Source organism: Scophthalmus maximus, chromosome 1 (assembly GCF_022379125.1).
Source record: "Scophthalmus maximus strain ysfricsl-2021 chromosome 1, ASM2237912v1, whole genome shotgun sequence".
In the NCBI taxonomy this organism is placed as follows: Eukaryota; Metazoa; Chordata; class Actinopteri; order Pleuronectiformes; family Scophthalmidae; genus Scophthalmus; species Scophthalmus maximus.
The window spans coordinates 4,373,831-4,394,360 of NC_061515.1; the positions used below are offsets into that span (position 1 = coordinate 4,373,831).

General features: G+C 47.2%; 2 protein-coding genes across 6 annotated transcripts in view; both read left to right on the forward strand.

The window, feature by feature from the left end:
- The window catches only part of macf1b (microtubule actin crosslinking factor 1b), a 30,261-nt gene extending 27,853 nt beyond the window's left edge, over positions 1-2,408 (forward strand). For all 3 annotated transcript variants that reach the window (XM_035634042.2, XM_035634026.2, XM_035634033.2), the window contains 2 exons: positions 391-514; positions 635-2,408. In XM_035634042.2, coding sequence (XP_035489935.2) covers positions 391-514; positions 635-660 — 150 coding nt within the window. In that variant the 3' untranslated portion in view covers positions 661-2,408. The remainder of the gene's footprint in view (positions 1-390; positions 515-634) is intronic.
- A 2,347-nt stretch (positions 2,409-4,755) lies between these two features.
- On the forward strand, positions 4,756-11,475 carry zgc:91890 (solute carrier family 52, riboflavin transporter, member 3-B). Of its 3 annotated transcripts, none has more exons than XM_035638102.2 (4): positions 4,756-4,842; positions 8,573-9,648; positions 9,842-9,965; positions 10,536-11,475. In XM_035638102.2, exons 2-4 carry the CDS (start codon positions 8,624-8,626, stop codon positions 10,746-10,748), a joined length of 1,362 nt encoding a protein of 453 aa, XP_035493995.2. In that variant the 5' UTR covers positions 4,756-4,842; positions 8,573-8,623; the 3' UTR covers positions 10,749-11,475. The 3 variants fall into 3 exon arrangements, with proteins under 3 accessions (XP_035493995.2, XP_035493986.2, XP_035493978.2); XM_035638093.2 differs by lacking the exon at positions 4,756-4,842 and adding an exon at positions 6,866-7,034; XM_035638085.2 differs by lacking the exon at positions 4,756-4,842 and adding an exon at positions 7,779-7,961.
- The last annotated feature ends 9,055 nt before the right edge of the window (positions 11,476-20,530 follow it).

Below are 20,530 nucleotides of genomic sequence, written 5' to 3' on the forward strand. Positions count from 1 at the left end.
TATATATATATATATACAGTATATATAATTGTTCATATTGACAATTTTACTTTTAAATTTTTCATTAAATTAATTAAAATGCATAATTGTATCCTATATGAATGTTGAACGAGTCAAGGGGAAGTGGTAAATTCTTTAAACTGAGTTTCCTTAAAAAGACATTTTACTAAACCGTAAACCTTTTTATGCCCATTATTTAAAAAAATCCTGACTGCTAATCAAACCTCTACCATGAAAATATGTCAATACCTCAACTATAACAGGCACCTGAACCAAAATGTATTATTCTAGGTATATCAACATCTGAAGAAAAAAAATATTTTATATATTTTTTAAGTATTTAACTAATATTTTACCATATGTTACTTACTCTAATTTTTCTTGCTTTAGGCATTACTCCGCCGGAGTTTCTCAGGTGACCGCTGTATTCGTCCCAGGAGCTCCATAGCTGCTTTGGGGTCTGATCTACAGTTTGTGACGACAACAGGGGAGGACACCTCGTCCACACCATCAGGTCAGCTGGATTCACACACACACACACACACACACACGCACACGCACGCACGCACGCGCGAAAAATACCTGTGCCGCTTTGACCCCACCATGTGTGTTTACGCTCTTTCGCGCCCCCCAGAGGAAGCTGAGAGGTTGCCCACATGATTGCCTCTGCCTCTGAGCACCACGTGTTCGCTGCGGCGCCGATCCCAAACGCACACACAGCCTCTGGGCCCCCCGGAAGCAGAGCGACAAACAGAAGCATCCGTCACGTCTGGGGAGCAGCCACCGACGGGGAGGGCACAAAGGTCACAAAGGTCACCAGAGGTGACGATCAAGCGTCTTTAGCGTTGACGGGTCAATGAGGATGTTGCTTTTCATACACTCGTCTCTGACTGCGTAGAGAGAAAGAATTGAGAAGTTCTGCATGGATGCTTATTGCATGATAGCCAGAGCCTTGCTGAAATTAGATCTTTTTTTTTGTAATTCTTTTTTAGCTTGTTACTCTTTTGTGGTTAAGATAAAGCAAAGTCGGGCAGTACCTTACCATACAGCTAAGACACATTTGTATATAGTATGTGAGGGTGTTGTCCAGTTTGACTGCCCCCAACTAGCATCCAAATATCACATATACCAAAACCATTACTATATAAAGGGTACAATATGCTGTCCTTCCTTTGGATATTATTATTATTATTTTTTCTTTTTTTTCCATAAAGATGACGTTGTTGGCAGGGCCACGCTGTTTCTGTCGGGGGGGGGGGGGGGGTTGACACCATGATTTTACATAATTATGAATTTGTCATTGTTCTATATTGTATGGATGTTTTCAACATTTGAGATTGTGTAATGAGCAATGCCCCGAAGTGCAAACAGGTCATTGTTGATTGGTAGAGATTATTTTCTCAGGATTGGTTTTTGCCTTTTTGATGTACGTATGTATTTCCTCTGGAACGTTACTGTGAAAACGTAGATGTGCTGTTGTCGTCATAACACGACTTCCTAGGAGAGTTTATTTTTTATTCTTTTCAGCACGTTATTCTCATTGAAATGCACTTTTTCTGTGTCCGACTACTGACGGTAAGTGGGAAATCTGGCAGTTGTCACGAGTGAGAGGATTCATTTTTATGATATTTCTTTTTTGGTGTTTCATAAAAATGTAGAATTTTTATAAAATTGCGTTTTAGCAGAATGCACTGGACGTGATGCTGTATAGTTTTTGAAATCTGTCAGTGTCCGTGTCTTTCTTCTCCAACATCTTTTACCAAAAGCAGTATATATGTTGTAATGTTTTACCTGCCTTTTTACGTATGATTTATCTGTTCTCCAGTCCAGTCTGAATTTTTACTACTCTTGTATAATAAGGATCCTTACAGAAACCGATATGCATCGTTTTAGCGAAACAATTCTGAGAGCCACTCGCCCTGAGAGAGGAGCGACTGCAGCTCCAGCATCAGTCTGACTGCTCGGTGTCGCCTGGACCGTACAATGTGTTACGTCCGCGTTGTAAAGTTATTGTATTTGTAAGTGTCCCTTTGTACTAGATCCACGTAAGGCTGAAGACAGTAGCTCATGTACTTCATTGCATTTGGTCTATGCAGTCGAGAACAGGATTTTCTTTTAAGGTCAAAGAGGATTTTTACATGATAAAGTCCCTTTTCCTCTTAGCCGCAATGTGTTGATGTTCGGAGAAGGTTGATCATTTACTGTACTGTAAAAAATATATATACAATAGCCAGATTTGACTACTATTGCTATGCACCCTAATCTTTCTGTACTGCAAATGTTTCTATACCCAGCACTCGTTCCGATGTCTAATCTAGGGAAACCGTAGATGAATGTCACTAATAAATTTGAAGGTCCACTTGTATAAAAAAAATAAAATAAACCGTTTTGTATTGAAAAAAGAAAAACTAGCCGTGATCATTGATATTGTGAAGTGCTGCTCAATGTGATTCTCTGTCCCTTGCTGTGAGGTTGAATTGTTTGGAGAAAGCCGTTTTTATCCTCCGTGTTTTGGTTACGCAACGGGTGTCGGAAAAAATCAAGCCTTCATTTTTTTCCGTGAGAACCAGGTCCAGGTGGACGAAACGGTAACATGTGGAAAAGTATCGGGCTCGTGGTGGACCGATATGAGCGTGGCTGGTGTCGTTTACGATCACCATTACACTCTCCAATCAGTTTTAACTTCATAGTGACAAGGTTAATGCAAAATGTTTGAAAAGTGCTTGTATTTTGGATGAAGTGCTTTGAAAGTGCTTAAATTCAATCTGATTTCGTTCCACAACAAACACATGTCACATTTTTAAACCATATAACTTATGCTTCCTTTCATTTCTTCTCCTCCCGTTATCGCGAAAACACGATTTTGGTTGTTCATACCATAATACCACCTCTTTGACCGTACGCATTCCTGGACATGTGTAATTTACCGCAGCTGTGAGGTGCTGGAGAAAGCGCGAAAGTCCACCTTGAAAAATGCCTGAAAAGTGCTTGAATTTGACTTTGGAATGCTGCTGTGAAATACTCCAAACCCTTTTCATAATAATCAACGGGAATTTTCCACGTGTTAGACGTCACTGTGAGGATGGAGGCGACTCGGGGGGGGGGGGGTCCTCCGGGGTCAACGGTCAGGTGTACATTGTCTTGTGTTCGGCGTCTCGCCTGATGTTAAATTCCCCGTGGAGGACGCCCCATCTGCGGATCCCCGGCTCCATGGCCGCACCTCCCGTGGACGTGTAACAAGCGAGTCTTTCAGAGCCCAGCAGCGCGCGTGCAGTTACGAAAAACACAGACATGTTTGTTCAATCGCAGAGAGCCCCAGAAGTTTTGAGCAAAAAAGAAAGCAGAGGATTGTGCTGCAAGGACGTGCCGGGGCTGCAGGTCACAGCAGGGCCCTGCGCGGTCCCGGGAAAGTTTCTGCAAAACAACAATGTCCTGTGACCGGGCCTTGGAATGTGGGTGTGTTTTATTTTCTTCACAAATACTCGTATGCGATATTTTGGACGGCATCAGGGCAGTGAGGTCACACAATCAGATCCCCTCGCCCTGGAACATTTAGCGTTTCATCCTTTTCCAGCCGGAGTGAAGCGTCTTAGTACACAAACAATACACACACACTCTGTATGTTATGAACAATTGTGTTCGTGCGCCGAACGTACGTGTTCAAAATGTGAACGTCATTGTTTCAAGTGATTCACGTTCCCCAGTGTGACTTCGCAGCATGGAGGTGATCACTCAGACCTTTCAGTGGCCTGGAAAACTATTTTCATATATGTCTAATATGGGTAATAAATACTGCGAGCATTGACCGAGCAGTGACTGCTGCAGTTTGTGAATCTAGAGGAGCAGAGGATGAGGAGAAAATGGCGCTCGTGTTCATTAGTCAGTCTGGCTTCGGATGAACTTCTGTGGAAACGGAAGCGAGATTGAGAAATAGTTTGTTGGCCTCGCTCCACATTTTATTCAGGTTTTTCTTCTTCGCTCATCTGTTCAATTTAATCTGGTTGTTTGCCACCGTAGTTCCCATTTATACTATATCTGACGAGCTCTTTCTGTCAAATTATCAGAAGCAGAGCATGTCGCTTTTGATAAGAGTTATTGCACTTTTTAAGTTTTTTAACAGAGATTTTATTGATATTTGGCAGCAACACATCTGCCCTGACCCCCGCACCCAGGCGAAGCTCACGGCCCCTCGTTATTTACCGCATCAGAAGTGATTTGCTCCGTTCCCAAGCCTGCGTAGAGAACCTTGTTGTTATGTCTGAGCGAGGGGGGGACGTGGCGTTCCCGTCGGCACAGCGGCGGGTGCAAGGGCAGTGGAATGAAACGCCCTCCAGTGGAAGTTACTGCCCAACAGGGGTCACTCATTTGAGCTGGAATTCACGGTGAACAAAAGGCCGGCCCCCGTCCCGACCAGGCGCCCACTCTGGACTCACAGATCTCTGTCCACAGTCGTCCGCTGCCCTCACACATAACTCGTGAACAACCTTCATAGTCATGCATTTCTTTTTCCTGCAATATCTCCAGGCCGCCCCCCCCCCCCCCCCCCAAAAAAAAAGATATCGTGAGCTCCCCTTTCTCCATCCCTCCTCTGTCCTTTTCTTCCTTCCTCACGTCCTCGTCCCCCCCCCCCCGAACTGGATCCCTGGCTCAGCCCTCCGCGGTCACATGACACAGATCCAGAGATCCAGACTGGTTAAGTACAAAGCTCTCAGCTCAACGTGTGTTCATACCTCACTCACAGGACGGGAACGTCAGGAGGCCACAGGGATTTTCACACGTCTGAGCAGAGGAGCCCCCCCGCCCCTCCCCTCCCCCCCTCGGCACACTCTCCACCACCGGCAGGTATGTGGCGTTCTTGCGTAACTCAGAACGACAAGTAGTGGAATTTTCAAAAATGATGAAAGCAGTTGAGACACTGTAGTTGCCAAACCTGCAAAATGGTTTCGGCAGATTGTTCCCACTGTCAGGTCTTTTAGTATCAGGCGTGACTTTAGTACGTGTTCCCATCTTAGTCAGTGTAAAGACATTTGCATCTATTTGTATTTTTGATGTTATTGTACTTCAATCTTATAGGATAACAAAAAAAAGAAGAAGCAGAATTTGACATAAGTATGCAATTTTTATCACTTTAACTTCATTAATTCACTTCGAGGTTCTTGGATTTGTGTAACTGCACAATGTAACTAAGTGTAATTTGGGCCAGGAGGCGGAGTGGGTCGTCCACCAGCCGGGAGGTCGGTGGTTTGATCCTCAGGGAAATGTCCTGGGGCAAGACGCTGAACCCTAGAATTGGCCCTCGACGGCTGTGCAGGTTCAGTGTGCGAATGATGCGTGCGATGGATGTATGAATGTGTGAGTGTGACTTGCACTGTAAAGCGCTTTGAGTGGTCAATTACAACTGACAATTGCACTGCAAATTGTTGTCAACCTCATGGTGGCGCCAGAGGGAAAGTCAGGGGGATTTTACCAGAGAAGAACGCAAAGAGTGTTGTCTTGTTTTTGTCTCGAGCCACATGGTGATTATGGAAGCAAATAAGAGACATAAGTCTTTGAACTTTAACAGCCACTGAATACTTAATATTGAAATATTTTATTTTGAAAAACATTTATCTGAATTTATTTGTTCGGAATTCACCTCTTTGAAATTATTTTACTTCGGTATTCAGATCCAAAAAAATTCAGATCTCAAATTTCAAGTTACAATTTTTCGATTGCTCAAATTCAGATCGAAAAATTCACACAGTAACATCCGAGCTACCCAGGATAGGAAAAGCAATTGAGCCTGCATAAACACACGAGTCACACAAACCATAGCTGTGTTCGCAAACATACTTAGCTTCAGCAAACTTACCTTCGTTTCCCCTGGCAGTCATCTTCACAATATCCGTGCCAATTTCTTGGATCACATGACAGACAGGCCGTGCTCTGATTGGCCAGACGTCGGTTCGATTGCATGCAGGCTCAATTGCTTTTCCCATCCTGGGTAGCCCGGATGTTACTGTGTGGATTTTTCGACCTGAATTTTAGCAATCGAATTTGAGAGTGTGAATATATTTAACTTGAATTTTTCAATCTGAATTTGACCAATCGAAAAATTGTAACTTGAAATCTGAATTTTTTTGTATCTGAATACCGAAGTAAAATAATTTCAAAGAGGTGAATTCCTCACAAATAAATTCAGATACATGTTTTTCTAAATAAAATATTTCAATACTAAGTATTCAGTGGCTGTTAAAGTTCAAAGACTTTTGTCTCTTATTTGCTTCCATAGGGTGATGCAACCACGAGGAACACGGCTTTTAAACTAAGATTAAAAAACACTCCTTACATTAACTGTGATAATAAACACGTGTCGAATGTGAGTGACTGAACATGTGCGGCGGTAGAGCACTTTTACTTCAGCGATACAGTTGACACACTGGTCCTCACAGTTGAGTCATTGCGATCACGCCAAAGGGCGATTGTGAACCTAGAGGTACGCACGCGAGACACGCCGCCTCATGCAGACGTCCCGGGGTCGCGCCGAGGCAGAGGCAGAGGGAACAGTGAGCTTGCAAAGCCGGCGGGAGCCGCCGTCCCTCCCCCGTCACACTGCAGTCTCGAGCGTTCACAACGAGGGCAGGCCACAAGGTCGTACGCTGGTTCGGGGGAGGGGGAAAAAAAAGGGGAACAGGAGGAGCCAGGCTCTCGCTCCATTCTCTCCGATTGGCCGGCCGCCGCACACACAAGGGGGAGGGAGGCGGCGTTTGGTGTGGACACCCTCGTGTTTTGAAACCACCCTCCACTGGTGTCATGGAGGTGGAGGGGATCTGCGCCTGCGCGGCCCCTCCCTCCCCCCCGTCAGGTGCAGCGGGGGACACGGAAGTAGACTGGGAGTGCTTGTAAAAGGGGGGAGGGAATGAGCACACACACACACACACACACACACACACACACACACTCCCACTTGCGGCAGTTGTAACTGCCACAATGCAGTGAGAGCTCTTTGAATGGAGGGAGCAGCGCGGCCTCTTCCTGGCTGCTGACCGGACGAGGTAGGACGATGAATGAGGTGTTCACACAGAGCTGATGTGGGAAGTGAGTGGGGGGGGGGGGGGCTTTAATCTTGGAATTGGATTCTCCTTCAGATGTGCCTCCTGCCATAGGGTCCAGCTGCTCCCACACTGACGCCGGGGAAAAGATGCCAGTGTGCAGCGAGGTCACGAGGGGGTGTGGTCATCACCGCCTCCTTGATTCTGAATGTGTCAATGAGATGATGGATTTTTTTTAATACATATTTTATTTTTGATCTCACGGCGACCTTCTGGTCATTTTTGAGTTCAGCGCTTTAATCGCACCAGGAGATCGTTATAAAACCTTGCACTTCCTGCCATCTTCCAAGTGGGCGTCTTCTCAGTTCTCATTGGACAGCGGCGGTGCACTTTCTTTTTTTTTTTTTTTATCTCGGGGGTGGTTTCCCTTTAAGGTATCTTTGTTTATGTCGCGGCCACGTGGTTTGCGCTTTATGTGAGCAGTGTGTCAGTGGGTGAAAGGTCGGGCGTCATGAGCGAGGGATGGACTTAGAGTCAGAGAAGGGGGGCGGGGACTGGGGGGGGGGGGGGGCGGGGACTGGGGAGGTCAATCGCAGCCACATGGCACCTGTTTCAGTTCGCAGTGACAAATATGTGACATTGAAATCTGTTCGAAACTGTTTCTGCTTTTTGCTGCTATGTGGTTACCAAACATCCTCTTTTATTTTGGTTTTTTTAAAAATTTCTTTTAGCCATGGTAGCAACATGACGATGACCTTGACGATCCTCTGACGTTTCATGTTCCACCATCATCAAGTCAAAATTGAGATGAAGTGACCACGTCCAGAACTGATGTCGCTCTCGTCCCAGCGTCAGCTGTTCTGTTACAGGCTCACACGCCGAACTAACACGGCACGACCTTTTGAACATCGTGCTGTTGTCAACAATCAGGTCAAAGCAAACGCCGCGGCTGAAGTGACCTCACAGAGCTGCTGGCATTACTGGATCGAACCAGCTTTCATCAGTGTCTTTTTTTTTTACCAATAAGTCTCTTATTCATACACTGTCCTCAAGCCGAAGCACCGAAAACAGACGCTCTCTTCTTCAGTGTGTGAAAACAAAACGGCTCTTTCGCTATTACGGAACACTAATACTCATCCTTCGTACCATTAGTGGAGGAGTTTGCGTGTTAATAAAAGAACGTTGCGACGAAGCGAAATGGAAACGGAATCAGGAAATAACTCAGGACGTTCGTGATCAGCGCAGAGGAGACCGTCGCCCTTCTCAAATCGATTCATGAAACAAACATAAATATCACATTTCCGTTCATTCTTTCACTGATTTGCTGGAAATTTGTACAAAATGTGGATCGTATAATGTCGATAAAATTGAGCCATCATAAGAGTTGGTAAAGAAAAAACCTGAAAGGCCCATAATCCGATTATCAATAACCTTCATCCAAACTGTGCTTCATTTGAAATCATATATTTTTCTATATCATTTCACGATTTGACATTTTTTCAGATTGTACGGACTTTGACGTTCTTGCGTCTGTGTTTCAGAGAGCGCCCGTCTACATTTCCCGACCGACCCCGGCCCCGCCGCCCTCCATCATGTCGCTGCTCACCCACGCGCTGGCGTGTCTGTTCGGCATGGGCTCCTGGGTGGCCATCAACGGGATGTGGGTGGAGCTCCCCCTGGTCGTGCCCGAGATCCCAGAGGGCTGGTACCTGCCGTCGTACCTCACCGTCCTCATCCAGATGGCCAACGTCGGCCCCCTCTTCGTCACCCTGATGCACCGCTTCCGCCCGGGGGCGCTGGACGAGCGGCCGGTCATCTACGGCATCGTGGCGTTGGGGATCGTCGCCACGTTCCTGCTGGCTTTCTTCTGGAGGCACACGGTGGCAATAGGTGGCTCGTTGCACAGCGTTCCCCTGCTGGTGTTGAGCTTCCTGCTCTCCGTGGTCGACTGCACCTCCTCCGTGACCTTTTTGCCCTTCATGATGCGGCTGCGTCCGCAGTACCTCACCACATACTTTGCCGGCGAGGGCCTCAGCGGCCTGGTGCCGGCGCTGGTGGCTCTGATCCAAGGAGTCGGTGTGGTCCAGTGTCGGAACGCCTCTTTGGCCGCCGCCGCCGCCAACACAACAGCGGACGACTCCGCCGAGCTCACGGCCGTCTACCTGCCGGCCAAGTTCCCTGCCCAGGTCTTCTTCGTGCTCCTCAGCGCCATGATGGCCGTGTCCCTGGCGGCGTTCGTCCTGCTCAACCATCACCCGGCCGTGGCCCGGGAGCGGAAGAGCGACCTCTACTTCAGCGGGGACCTGGGTCTGGGGAAGGGAGAGCAAGGTCTGTCGCTGCGCACCCACACGCCGGAGCAGAAGCCCATGCTCAGTCCGCTGGAGGCGGTCAGGAGGGAACCCAGGAGCTCCTTCGGGAGGGGCACGTACAGCTGCTTGGAGGTGGCGTTCATCTTCGTGGTGCTGGCCTGGGTCAACGCTCTGACCAATGCGGTGCTGCCCTCCGTGCAGTCCTACTCCTGTCTGCCTTATGGGAACAAGGCCTACCACCTAGCCGCCACCATGGCAGCTGTCGCCAACCCAGTGGCCTGCTTCATCGCCATGTTAATGCCGACACGGTAAGAGTGAATACTTCAAACCCTTTACATATATTACATTTCAGTCATAACTTCAACTTCTACAGGTCAATAGAGCTAGCAAAGGTCACAGCCTTCAATTTTGGTGCACTGATTGCGTTTAAACTTCAATGTTGAGTGTGTTTTATCAAGACAAACTGCAGTCGGGCGTAACAGAATTTTGCTCCGCCGCCAGGTCTCTCGTCTTCATGGGTTCCTTGACCATGTTGGGATCTGGATTCGGAGCCTACATCATGGCCATGGCTGCTCTCAGTCCCTGTCCCCTGCTGGTCCACAGTGCGTCTGGAACCGTCGTCATAGTAAGTTACTCTTTTCTCCTAATGTACTACACAGAGGCACATTTAAGACCACATGTTTTGGTCTTGTACAGGACTCTTCGTCCAGCCCACCGTGTCTGTTTACATCGCCTCGGTTTTTTTTGTGATCGATGGGATGTTCGGATTAATGCAACTCTTCAAAAATATATTATAGTTTTCACGCTCAGAAAAAAACAACAACACAGGGCACAAATCCTAGTAGCAAGTCAGCAGTGTTCTCGAGCTTTTGAAAGATTCTTATCCCGAGAACTTTTGAAAGTCAGTTTCTCTTCAGGTGAGCTACTGACCTGATGGATCAGATGTCTCGAGTCACAAATAGTGACTCAACAACCCCAGCTTCAACCACAATGTAAGAGAACAGGCACCACCAAACTGTTCGAGGCGAAGGAGTGAGAACCTCCCGATCGAAACCTGTTTGTGACGCAAGTCACTGGAAGCCAAGCTGAGCCAACACGTTTCTGATCAATCCGGGACATGTTTCATCCTGGATCTGTGTCACACGGACGGGACACGTCGCTCCGATACCTAACATTCACCCCGTCTGTGCTGCAGGTTCTGGCCTGGGTCCTGTTCGTCCTGACCCTGTCCTACGTGAAGGTCACCATCGGGGTGATCCTGCGGGACGAGGGCCACAGCGCCCTCGTGTGGTGCGGGGCCGTCGTGCAGCTGGGCTCCATGGTCGGCGCCGTGTCCATGTTCCCGCTGGTCAGCGTCTACGGCCTCTTCAAGTCGGGCGACGCTTGCAACACCAAGTGTCCCGCGTAGACGCAAGATGTGTTGACGGTGAAACGCCGCTGCGGCTCAAAACTGGAAATTCAAATTGCACTTACAGTTCTTTTGGTCGCACTGAACTCTGTGTCACAAGCTCTACATGTTCCAACTGGTGTCAACAGAACTGAGACGTCGCAGGTTGTTTATCAACGGTTATATGATATCCGACGTGTGTTCCTTGTTTTCTGCTTCACGCAGATGTCTGTATTCGTTGACTTACTGAACCGTGTTGTACTGCTGACATTTTTTTTAAATATATAGTTTTGAATCCGTGAGGACTGAATGCCCTGCGGGGTTTGTTCAGAGTTGTGTGGTTTAATCCAATTAACTAACTTTGACGAACTGTGTTTAAACTTTAATGAACTGTGATAGACCCGATATTAATAACCAACAGTTTCCCTCCATGTTACAAGAAGAAGAAGAAGGAGAAGAAGGAGATCTACTCACCATGTTCACAAGAGGTCAAAGCCATTTTTACTTGAACTGCAGCGGAAATGTGCAAAGTGTAAATTGAATTGACGTTGCCTTAATAATATACGTGCCTTCGTTTGAGACAGATATGACTTTTTGCTGTTGTTGTTGTTTTGTCCTTTAACATTGTAACTTGCTTTGTGGATAACACTAGAGTGCAGACACTGTTCAATATCATACCACATGAAACCCTTTGGTTTTACTGCTGTGCATTGCTGCTTTGTCTTCCATTAAATTAATAGCAAATCAATCACTTCAATCATTCTTGAAAAGAGCATTTTTGCACCAATGATAGAAACAATCAGCGCACGCGGCTTTTACCTGCGTCGCAAGACATATACGGAGAACAAACACTTGACAGGTACGTAAATGCAGGATAGGAGATATCAAATATCATTAGATTACAAGACCCAGTTTGCCCGAACAATCATAACTTGCCTGCCCATAACTGACAATCTATACACAGACCTGGTGGAACAAAACATGTCCATAACTTTTGCTATAACTTCACTGAGTTCAGCCATTGGGATGTGACGACGATGTGCGTGTCAGTACGTCAGTGTAAAAATAAAAAGGTCCAGTGGTAAATTATGCAGAAGTCGCAAAACTTGTTTTTCTGTGTAATAGGTGAAAAAGTCCAATACGAAACAATTTATCATCATGCGCCGATTTACTGTATTGGTCCAAACCTTAAATCTTAAAAAAATATTTTTTTTCATTAAACGAACGAGTACTAATATTTGTTGCCTGCACTTCTTTGAAACCAACACTAGATGTCAGCGTATGATTGAGCGATCATCTCCTGACCGCTGAGTCAAATCAAGTGCTGATCTTTGATGGAATCACATCGGCCAAATATAACAGCGAGGAAAAAAGATTCATTTTTCTTCACGCATTTTTAAACTGCACATGCGATTTTACACACAATTTATTGAAACATTGAGCATATATATATATATGTATATATATATGTATATGTGTGTATATATGTGTATATATATATATATATATATATATATATATATATAAACTTCTCAATCGCTGTTTTTCTCTCTCCTCCCAAATCACATGGATGTTGTTCCACCTCACTTCAGTGGAGGAGTGATGCGTCTCTCTGGGGAGTTTGGACAAGGTCACCATAGTCCAGTCTGCATCATATCCTCCTCACACTCAGTCCGAGGGAGAGCACGTCTTGTCCGTGTGTGTCTGTGTGTGTGTGTGTGTGTGTGTGTGTGTGTGTGTGTGTGTGTGTGTGTGTGTCGTCCCCCAGTCCACGGGGACCATGAGGAATGGGGAACTCGTGGCCAGTCAGCGTCTGAATCAGATCCCGGTGGTTTTCGTCTGCAAACATTCAATACTCACACTTCACCTCTTCTGCTTATGTCTCCCTGTCGTTTTCTGTGACTTATGGTGTGTCGAGTTCAAGAGCTGCTGCAGCCATGGCCTGGTATCTTCTGTGACTGGGGACACACTCAAGACAAGGGTCTACTTTTTTCTCGTGTTTCTGTGAAAATGTGCTTAGTTGCAAAAAGGTCAACAGGTTCTGTTTAGTAGGATTATGGAATCCAAATCAGAATGCAGGGAGATTCAATGTGGGCGGCGGGATGACACGAGGAACACAATCAGAGAGAGTGGGGGCGTGTGCAGTCCCTCCTCCTCTTCCTCCTCCTCTTCCTCCTCCTCCTCCTCGTCCTCCTCCTCTTCCTCCTCCTCTTCCTCCTCCTCCTCCTTTTCCTCCTCTTCCTCCTCCTCCTCTTCCTCCACTTCCTGTTCCTCCTCCTCTTCCTCCTCCTCCTCCTGCTCCTCCTCCTCTTCCTCCTCCTCCTCTTCCTCCACTTCCTGTTCCTCCTCCTCTTCCTCCTCCTCCTCCTGCTCCTCCTCCTCTTCCTCCTCCTCCTCCTGCTCCTCTTCCTCTTCCTCCTCCTCTTCCTCCTCCTCCTCCTCTTCCTCCTCCTCCTCCTGCTCCTCTTCCTCCTCCTCTTCCTCCTCTTCCTCCTCTTCCTCCTCTTCCTCCTCCTCCTCTTCCTCCTCCTCCTCCTGCTCCTCCTCCTCTTCCTCCTCCTCCTCCTCTTCCTCCTCCTCTTCCTCCTCTTCCTCTTCTTCCTCCTCCTCTTCCTCCTCCTCTTCCTCCTGCTCCTCCTCCTCCTCCTCCTCTTTCTCCTCCTCCTCTTCCTCCTCCTCCTCCTCCTTCTCCTCCTGCTCTCACTCCAACCATCTTCCTTTTTTTGATATCTCTCCCTTTTAAACCGCGTTCCTCGTCTTCCTCAGCATCCGAGAACATCATGGCAGACTTTGTGACCGTAATTTCAATTTGAAACACATGGGGGGGATGGGGGGGGGGAATCCTAGCCCTTGCTGCTCTTTAATGGGCCGTCGTGGGATCGGAGTATGCAGGGAATGATTGAATTTTGCGAGGAAGGCCAGGACCGATCAAGTCTCGCCTGCCGTTATGCAATCGACCATTCCCCTCCTGCAACGCGACGTCTGGTAAAAGAGGAGGAGGGGGAGGGTGAGGGGGTGGAGGAGGAGGAGGAGGAGGGGGTGGAGGAGGAGGAGGAGGAGGAGGAGGAGCAGGGGGAGGGGGTGGAGGAGGAGGAGGAGGAGGGGGTGGAGGAGGAAGAGGAGGAGGAAGAGGAGGAGGAGGAGGAAGAGGAGGAGGGGGAGGAGGATGGGGGGAGGAGGAGGAGGGGGAGGGGGAGGAGGAGGAGGAGGAGGAAAAGGAGGAGGAGGAGGAGGAGGGGGAGGGGGAGGAGGAGGAAGAGGAGGAGGGGGAGGAAGGGGGGGGGGAAGAGGAGGAGGGGGAGGAAGGTGGGGTGGGGGCGCTGGGGGCTGGAAACCTCAATGTCTAGACCAAAAGGGAGAAAGATCTTTTTTTTTCTTCTAAAGTCTTTATACAAGAGAGAAAGTCAGCTATCACACATATAAAACAAAAAGGAGCCAAATGAGACGTGATCCATGTGAAACCACAGATGAGTCCAACTGGCTCTGCTCATTTTACACCGTAACGCACGACAACCCATATTTCCCTCACGGGCAGAAACATATGGATCCTATACGAACCCCTGGCGGATCGTTTTTATGTGCGTGATTATGTCACGTCTGTTTTCTCCCTGGCTCTCCCCCCCCCCCCCCCCCCCCCCCCCCCCCCCCACACCCCCAACCCACACCCCAACCTCAGGGTGAAAACTCTGGCTGTGGCCCCCCGAGGCCTCGAGAATCCCCCCGGCTCCGTGCAAACTTCCTTCACACTCCACCGAGGCGGAACCGCACCGCCGCGCTCCACCCTCTCGGCGGAGCAACGGAGACTGTACCTTTCCCGGTAAGTCCATTACATTCGAATGGGGCCGGCCCTCTCTCGCTTTTTTTCTTCCTTGCTCACAACGAGACATAAAGTAATCAAAAGTTAAAAGCAAACACTCGAGGAGGCACTTAGCGGAAAAAGAAAAAAAAAAGAAAAGCTTTTACGATAAAACATTCATATGCAGTGCAGGAGACAGGTGATCTGTGAGGATGATAGGGTTGTCTTGTGGTCAGCTTCAGTATACGGCGGCTCGGGGAGCCTTGCAGATGAACGCGCCTAATAACATCCGCGCCCACCCATCGTCCAGCGGACGGTCCGGGCCGACCTGCTGGTACCTGAGTGTACGTCTCCAGTGGTGTGAAGTACGCCTTGAAGAGCTGTTGGAGGCTGCAGTAAAGTAGGGTTCATTACCTTGACAGACTGATGACAGGCAGCGGAGACACACACACACACACACACACACACAGACACAGACACACACACACACACACACACAGTCAGTAGGATTTTGTGTAAATCAAAAAACGCCTCGACGCTGCAGTCAAACAGTTTTTTCTGGAGCGACGCAAGATCGTCCTCTCGGAGCCGTTTGCAGAAGACGTCCGCGTTGGTGTGTGATAAGAAAGAAAAAAAAAAGAATCAGGATGATAATGCCGCGAGGTCCTGATCGAATATCTGGAGCTGGGAGAGTTTGGTGGGAAGCGGTCTCGAAGCGGTGGACGGACTTTTTAGCGAGATGCGGCCGTTCAAGTTTTTTGCTGGCCGTTAGATGAGAAGGCCTGATGACATAGCTGGTGCCTTCGGGCCGTTAGCTTAGCTTAGCATGAAGACTGGAAACATAGGGAAACAGCTAGCGTGGGTCTGTTCAAATATATATTTTTTAAAAAGCATGCCTTCTATGAAATAATTATCACGATATTACATTCTTCTTCTTCTGTGTATTTAAATCTACACGAAGAAGAAAAAAACGATGAGTCGTGGTTTAACAGGTGACCTTTGGGCATGACCTTGAGATCATAACAAGACGTAACAAGATTTGATTCTGACTCGTCTCCCGTGAACAGAGTCCGGGACATTCTGTCGGTGATCCTCACTGTTTGTCGGTGGAACTATACCCTGACTTTCTTTTCATTTTCTCTCTCCTCAAAACACACACAAGCAAATAGATTCCAGTGTTTGGATCCTGTTTATTAATGACACTTTCATCAGCCTAGAAGAGAAGTTTTTGAAATCAGAGGTGGATTTAGATACGTGTCAATATTAGTGGATGATAAAACTACATGTCGTTAGTCAGTTATGTTTTTTCTTTAAATGTTGGATTCATGTTGGTTAAGTCCTCATCTTACATCATCACTCATATGAATGACAGTGTTGATCAGTGTGTGAACTACAAAAAACAAAAACAATATAATCTAATCTGAGATACTTTTGGATTACTCTGAAAATGAAACATTGAAAATATTGTTCCTCATACTACTACACACATGTAATCTTTAAATATCTTTAAACATTGAAAACATTTTCAATGCAAATAAAATGCATTTATCATATTCAGCATTGTTTTTAATATATATATACATATAAAAAATGTAATCATGATTTTTAAAATTGCCATATTTTCAAGACATAATCAAAATGATAATCAAGTAATCTTTGACCATGTAACTATAATGTGGGTAAAAAATTTCAAATGTAATCCGTGGTCTGATTATAGTCACTTATTTCTTGTAATCTGATTACTTTATCCAGATTACATGTAATCCGTTACTACCCTGCCCTGCTGAAAGCTCCTCGTAGGCAACACAGTTGTTGAGTCCAGGAAGTAAAATGTGCAGCGTCTCACATCTCACACTTCTGAAACTACAATGGGACTTTTTCGTTCTACATGTTACACACGAAAAAATTAAGAATAAATAAGATACAATGTGTTTAACGCCGAGTTTACGAGTAGTTTTCATAACCCTCGGACGGAGCGCGGCCAAATGGCTGCCAGCCGTAGATTCATATTTGATGTATAGACACGAATCGATTTTTCTCATCCGACCCTTTTTCACGGGGGAAAACAGCAAATAAGTGTGTTTCCCCGAAAATGTCAAACTATTCTTCCAATAATTTGAGTTTTAAAAGTAAGATTTACTTTAAGGAACAGTGGCCGTCTCCTTTTTTCTTTTCTCTTTTTATTTTCAAATCAATATTTACAGACCACATGGAATTTGTGGTTTCAAAATTCCTTCTACAGTAAATCACAACTGGCTTAGTCAAAAAAAAAAAAAAGAAGAAGAAAAAAGAGAGAGATCTAAAACCAGAGCAGCCAGCTCTCACCCCTTCATGTCGGGAAGTCGGTTTTGCAGGGGTTTGCGTGCGGGGGTCAGCTCGAGGTCACACTGGGCATCCATTAGTGGCCTTATTTAGAGTCTTATTCCTTTAAGAGGAGTGATTGGCCAGCGGAGACAAAGAATCATTACCTTTTGCCCGCCCCCTCCCTGCCAGCAGTCAATAATGAGGGATCATTAAAATGAATAGATGGACATTCCCCTTTTCTCCGGATCCTTATTGCAAAATCAGTGTCAGGGGAAATGAAGATTGAGCTCGGAGGAGGCGTCTAAAAGCCTCACAGTGATTGTCGTGAACTCATCTCCAGTGCCGGGCTCCTTTATCTACTGTAAGAGTCTGCACCTGCCTGAACTCCGGACCAGCGAGGGCTTTTACTGTCTCCCGTTAAGAGCATCCCTAAAGTGCGCCACGGTGGACTTCAACGTAAACATTCTGCACATGTACCGAATCATTTACAGCAAACAATGAAAGAATGATTGCTGGAGAAGAAGTCCTGGAGGGTTTTTTCTCCCCCCCCCCCCCGCATGAAGATGCAGAGCTCTCCGGGTTGAACCAGCAGGGGCTGTTCCCTCCACCGGCTCTGATGTGGGGAACAGATCGCTCGCGTGTTGAGATCGCGTAAACACGCACTTAAAGATAATTCTCACTTTTCACTTGTCTTAAGCTCCAACATCTGTATGAATCCTTGCTCAACATTTCACGCGTCGCAAAAAAGAAGGAGGAGGTGAATCAGGCTGAATGATTGCAGATGGAGAATGGGAGACGGCACAAGATTTTTCCAGGCCCCCATCTGGTTGCCTTTCACCGAGCGTCTCTTAAAGTCCTGATTTGTCTGTGCTTCGGCGATGTCACCGACCGTGGCAGCGTGTCATTGGATCGTCGTCTCCTGGCCTGGCGGTGCCGTCACGTGTGAACGGACCCATGACAGGGGCCCATGTGTTCACCTGCGGAGCCTGTCGGCCGCACCCCTCCACAGATTAGGAACACACATGTACACACACACACACACACACACACACGTGATCAAACACACACACACCCACATGCACACACGTGATCAAACACACACACACACACACACACACACACACACGTGATCAAACACACACACACACACACACACACACACATGTGATCAAACACACACACACACACACACACGTGATAGAACACACACACACACACACACACACAGACAGACACGCACGTGATCAAACACACACACACACACACACGTGATCAAACACACACACACACACACACACACACACACACACACACATGTGATCAAACACACACACACACACACACACACACACACACACACACGTGATAGAACACACACACACACACACACACACACACACACACACAGAGACACACACACACACAGAGACACACACACACACACACAGACAGACACGCACGTGATCCAACACACACACACACACACACACACACACACACACACACACACACACACACACACACACACACACACACACACACACACAGACACACACACACGCACATACGGTCCTCATCTTCTTCCCTTATCGTCCTACACGTAATTGATAAGACGGCGTGTTTATAGTCATCTGACACATGTTTCTTGAGAATGAAAAGAACCCCCCCCCCCAAATCTGACTCGAGGGACCAGATCAAATGCAGAGCGGGTTTATGGGACACACGACTATCCGAGGTCCTTCAGTATGGTCAAGCAATTATCTCTCATAAGCATCTCTCGAAGCCACCCCCACGGCTCTCTCAACATGCCCTTCATAACAGAGGCATATCCAGGATTTACTGCCGGCAGATGGCCGGTGAGAGACAAGAGCAGCAGCTCCGGCGCTCGCGCCGAGGCACTCGCTGTACGAAGAAGGGCCTGAGCCGAGGGCTCCGTGGGAATACAATCGGGGAAGGAAGCTGAGGCCGCAAAGACGCAATAAATCCAGTACAATGAAACTTCTAAGCGGTGCCCTCTGCCAGGTGCTGTGTGTGTGCGTGTGTGTGTGTGTGTGTGTGTGTGTGTGTGTGTGTGTGTGTGTGTGTGCGTACGCGTGCCCCATCGGGGAGAAAATGGCCACGCGCTGCATGCGCTTCCTCTTGGTGGAAGCCACAGTCTGTGGTCTGTGTGTGTCGTCTCTGCTTTGGCCATCAGCTGTCACGGAGCCCGGCCGCCACTCAGTGAGGTCATCGGAGGATGAGTTGGAGGCCGCTCGGTCCGACAATCAGTGGAATCAGTGTCTAAACGTCATCGTCTCTGACATCTGACACATTTTCGAACGTTTTTTTCTTTCTTCTTTTAAACATCCAGATTTTGCAAAATCTTTCCATTGCAAAATCACTGAAATCATGGAACACGCACACACGCGCACACACACACACACACACACACACACACACACACACACACATCAAATATCCAGCAGGAGAAATATGAGTTTGCTTGGAGTTAAGAGAAAAAAAGGGGAGAGGGAAAAAAACCCAGATGTAGAAAACAAATAAATCAATTTCATACATTATCAGTAGCTAAAGCCAAGCAGACTTTTTCTACCTACCAACACATTTCTGACGCCAAATGAGAAAGAAAAGGGTATCAGATGGGATGTGCAGTAAAACACCTTGGCAGAGTGGAATACGAATGCTGCTGCAGAGCCACAATACTATGACCGTCAGTATATATAGTATATATATACTATATATACTGACGCTGGCCGGCGTGAGACATTTATCTCCCAACAAATCGTGCAAAACCACACAGACACATCATGGCATTCTAGGAAACCATCCTGCACCGTGTAGGGCAACCATCCAAGCTCTTGAACACTCTCTTCTTTCTCGTTTACATATGGCAAAGATCAATACCACTCTGACCGCCGCTCCATTAAATCTCAGCTTGGCGCGGAGCCGTTGATACAGGGACAGACAAAAAAATCAAGATCCAAAAATCAAACCCCGTCTCCTGGAAATTACATTTCATATTTTCCTGATTGCATCGTGACGACTAACATAAAGACAGGCTGCGTGTTCAAAGGCAAATACAGTGTCTGTGAACATTTTCACTGATAAGTTATGTATCAATATTTCCCCGCCTTTCAGCTTATAATTATTGCGTAAATAAAAATTGTAATCTTGGCGGTTTTAGTTTATTGCACATTAGTTGAATATGAACATGAGCTACTCGGAGACATCAGCTTACCTGCACATCTAAAGCTCACCTCATATGCATGGAGGGCCTTGGGTTGGTATCATACACAACAGATTGAAGTGTCAAAACAGTGCGAAGCCGTATCTGAGGCCATGTCACTTTACTGTACGCTCCAGTGGAAACCGTGGCCCCGGCGTCGTCTCGCCACTGTGTCAAAGGGCACGGGCGCCGTCAGAGGACGACTAAGGTAAAGGCGGACGGGGCGCCAGGAAAAAGGGGTGTGACTGCATCTGTAAATAGCGCTTCTATTTTTGGGCCAACCGCGGCCGTACAGGGGAGCAGCGCCCGGGCCTGCCTGCCTGCCTGCCTGCCTGCCTTCTGTCGCCATGGGGACGGGCCCTTCATAACTTCGCTGGATGGAAAAAAAAACAAAAAAACAAACAGTGTGGAGGACTGGCAGGTGGTACACAGGAGCGTGGCACAGCTCCCATGGCGAAGAGAGAGAGAGAGAGAGAGAGA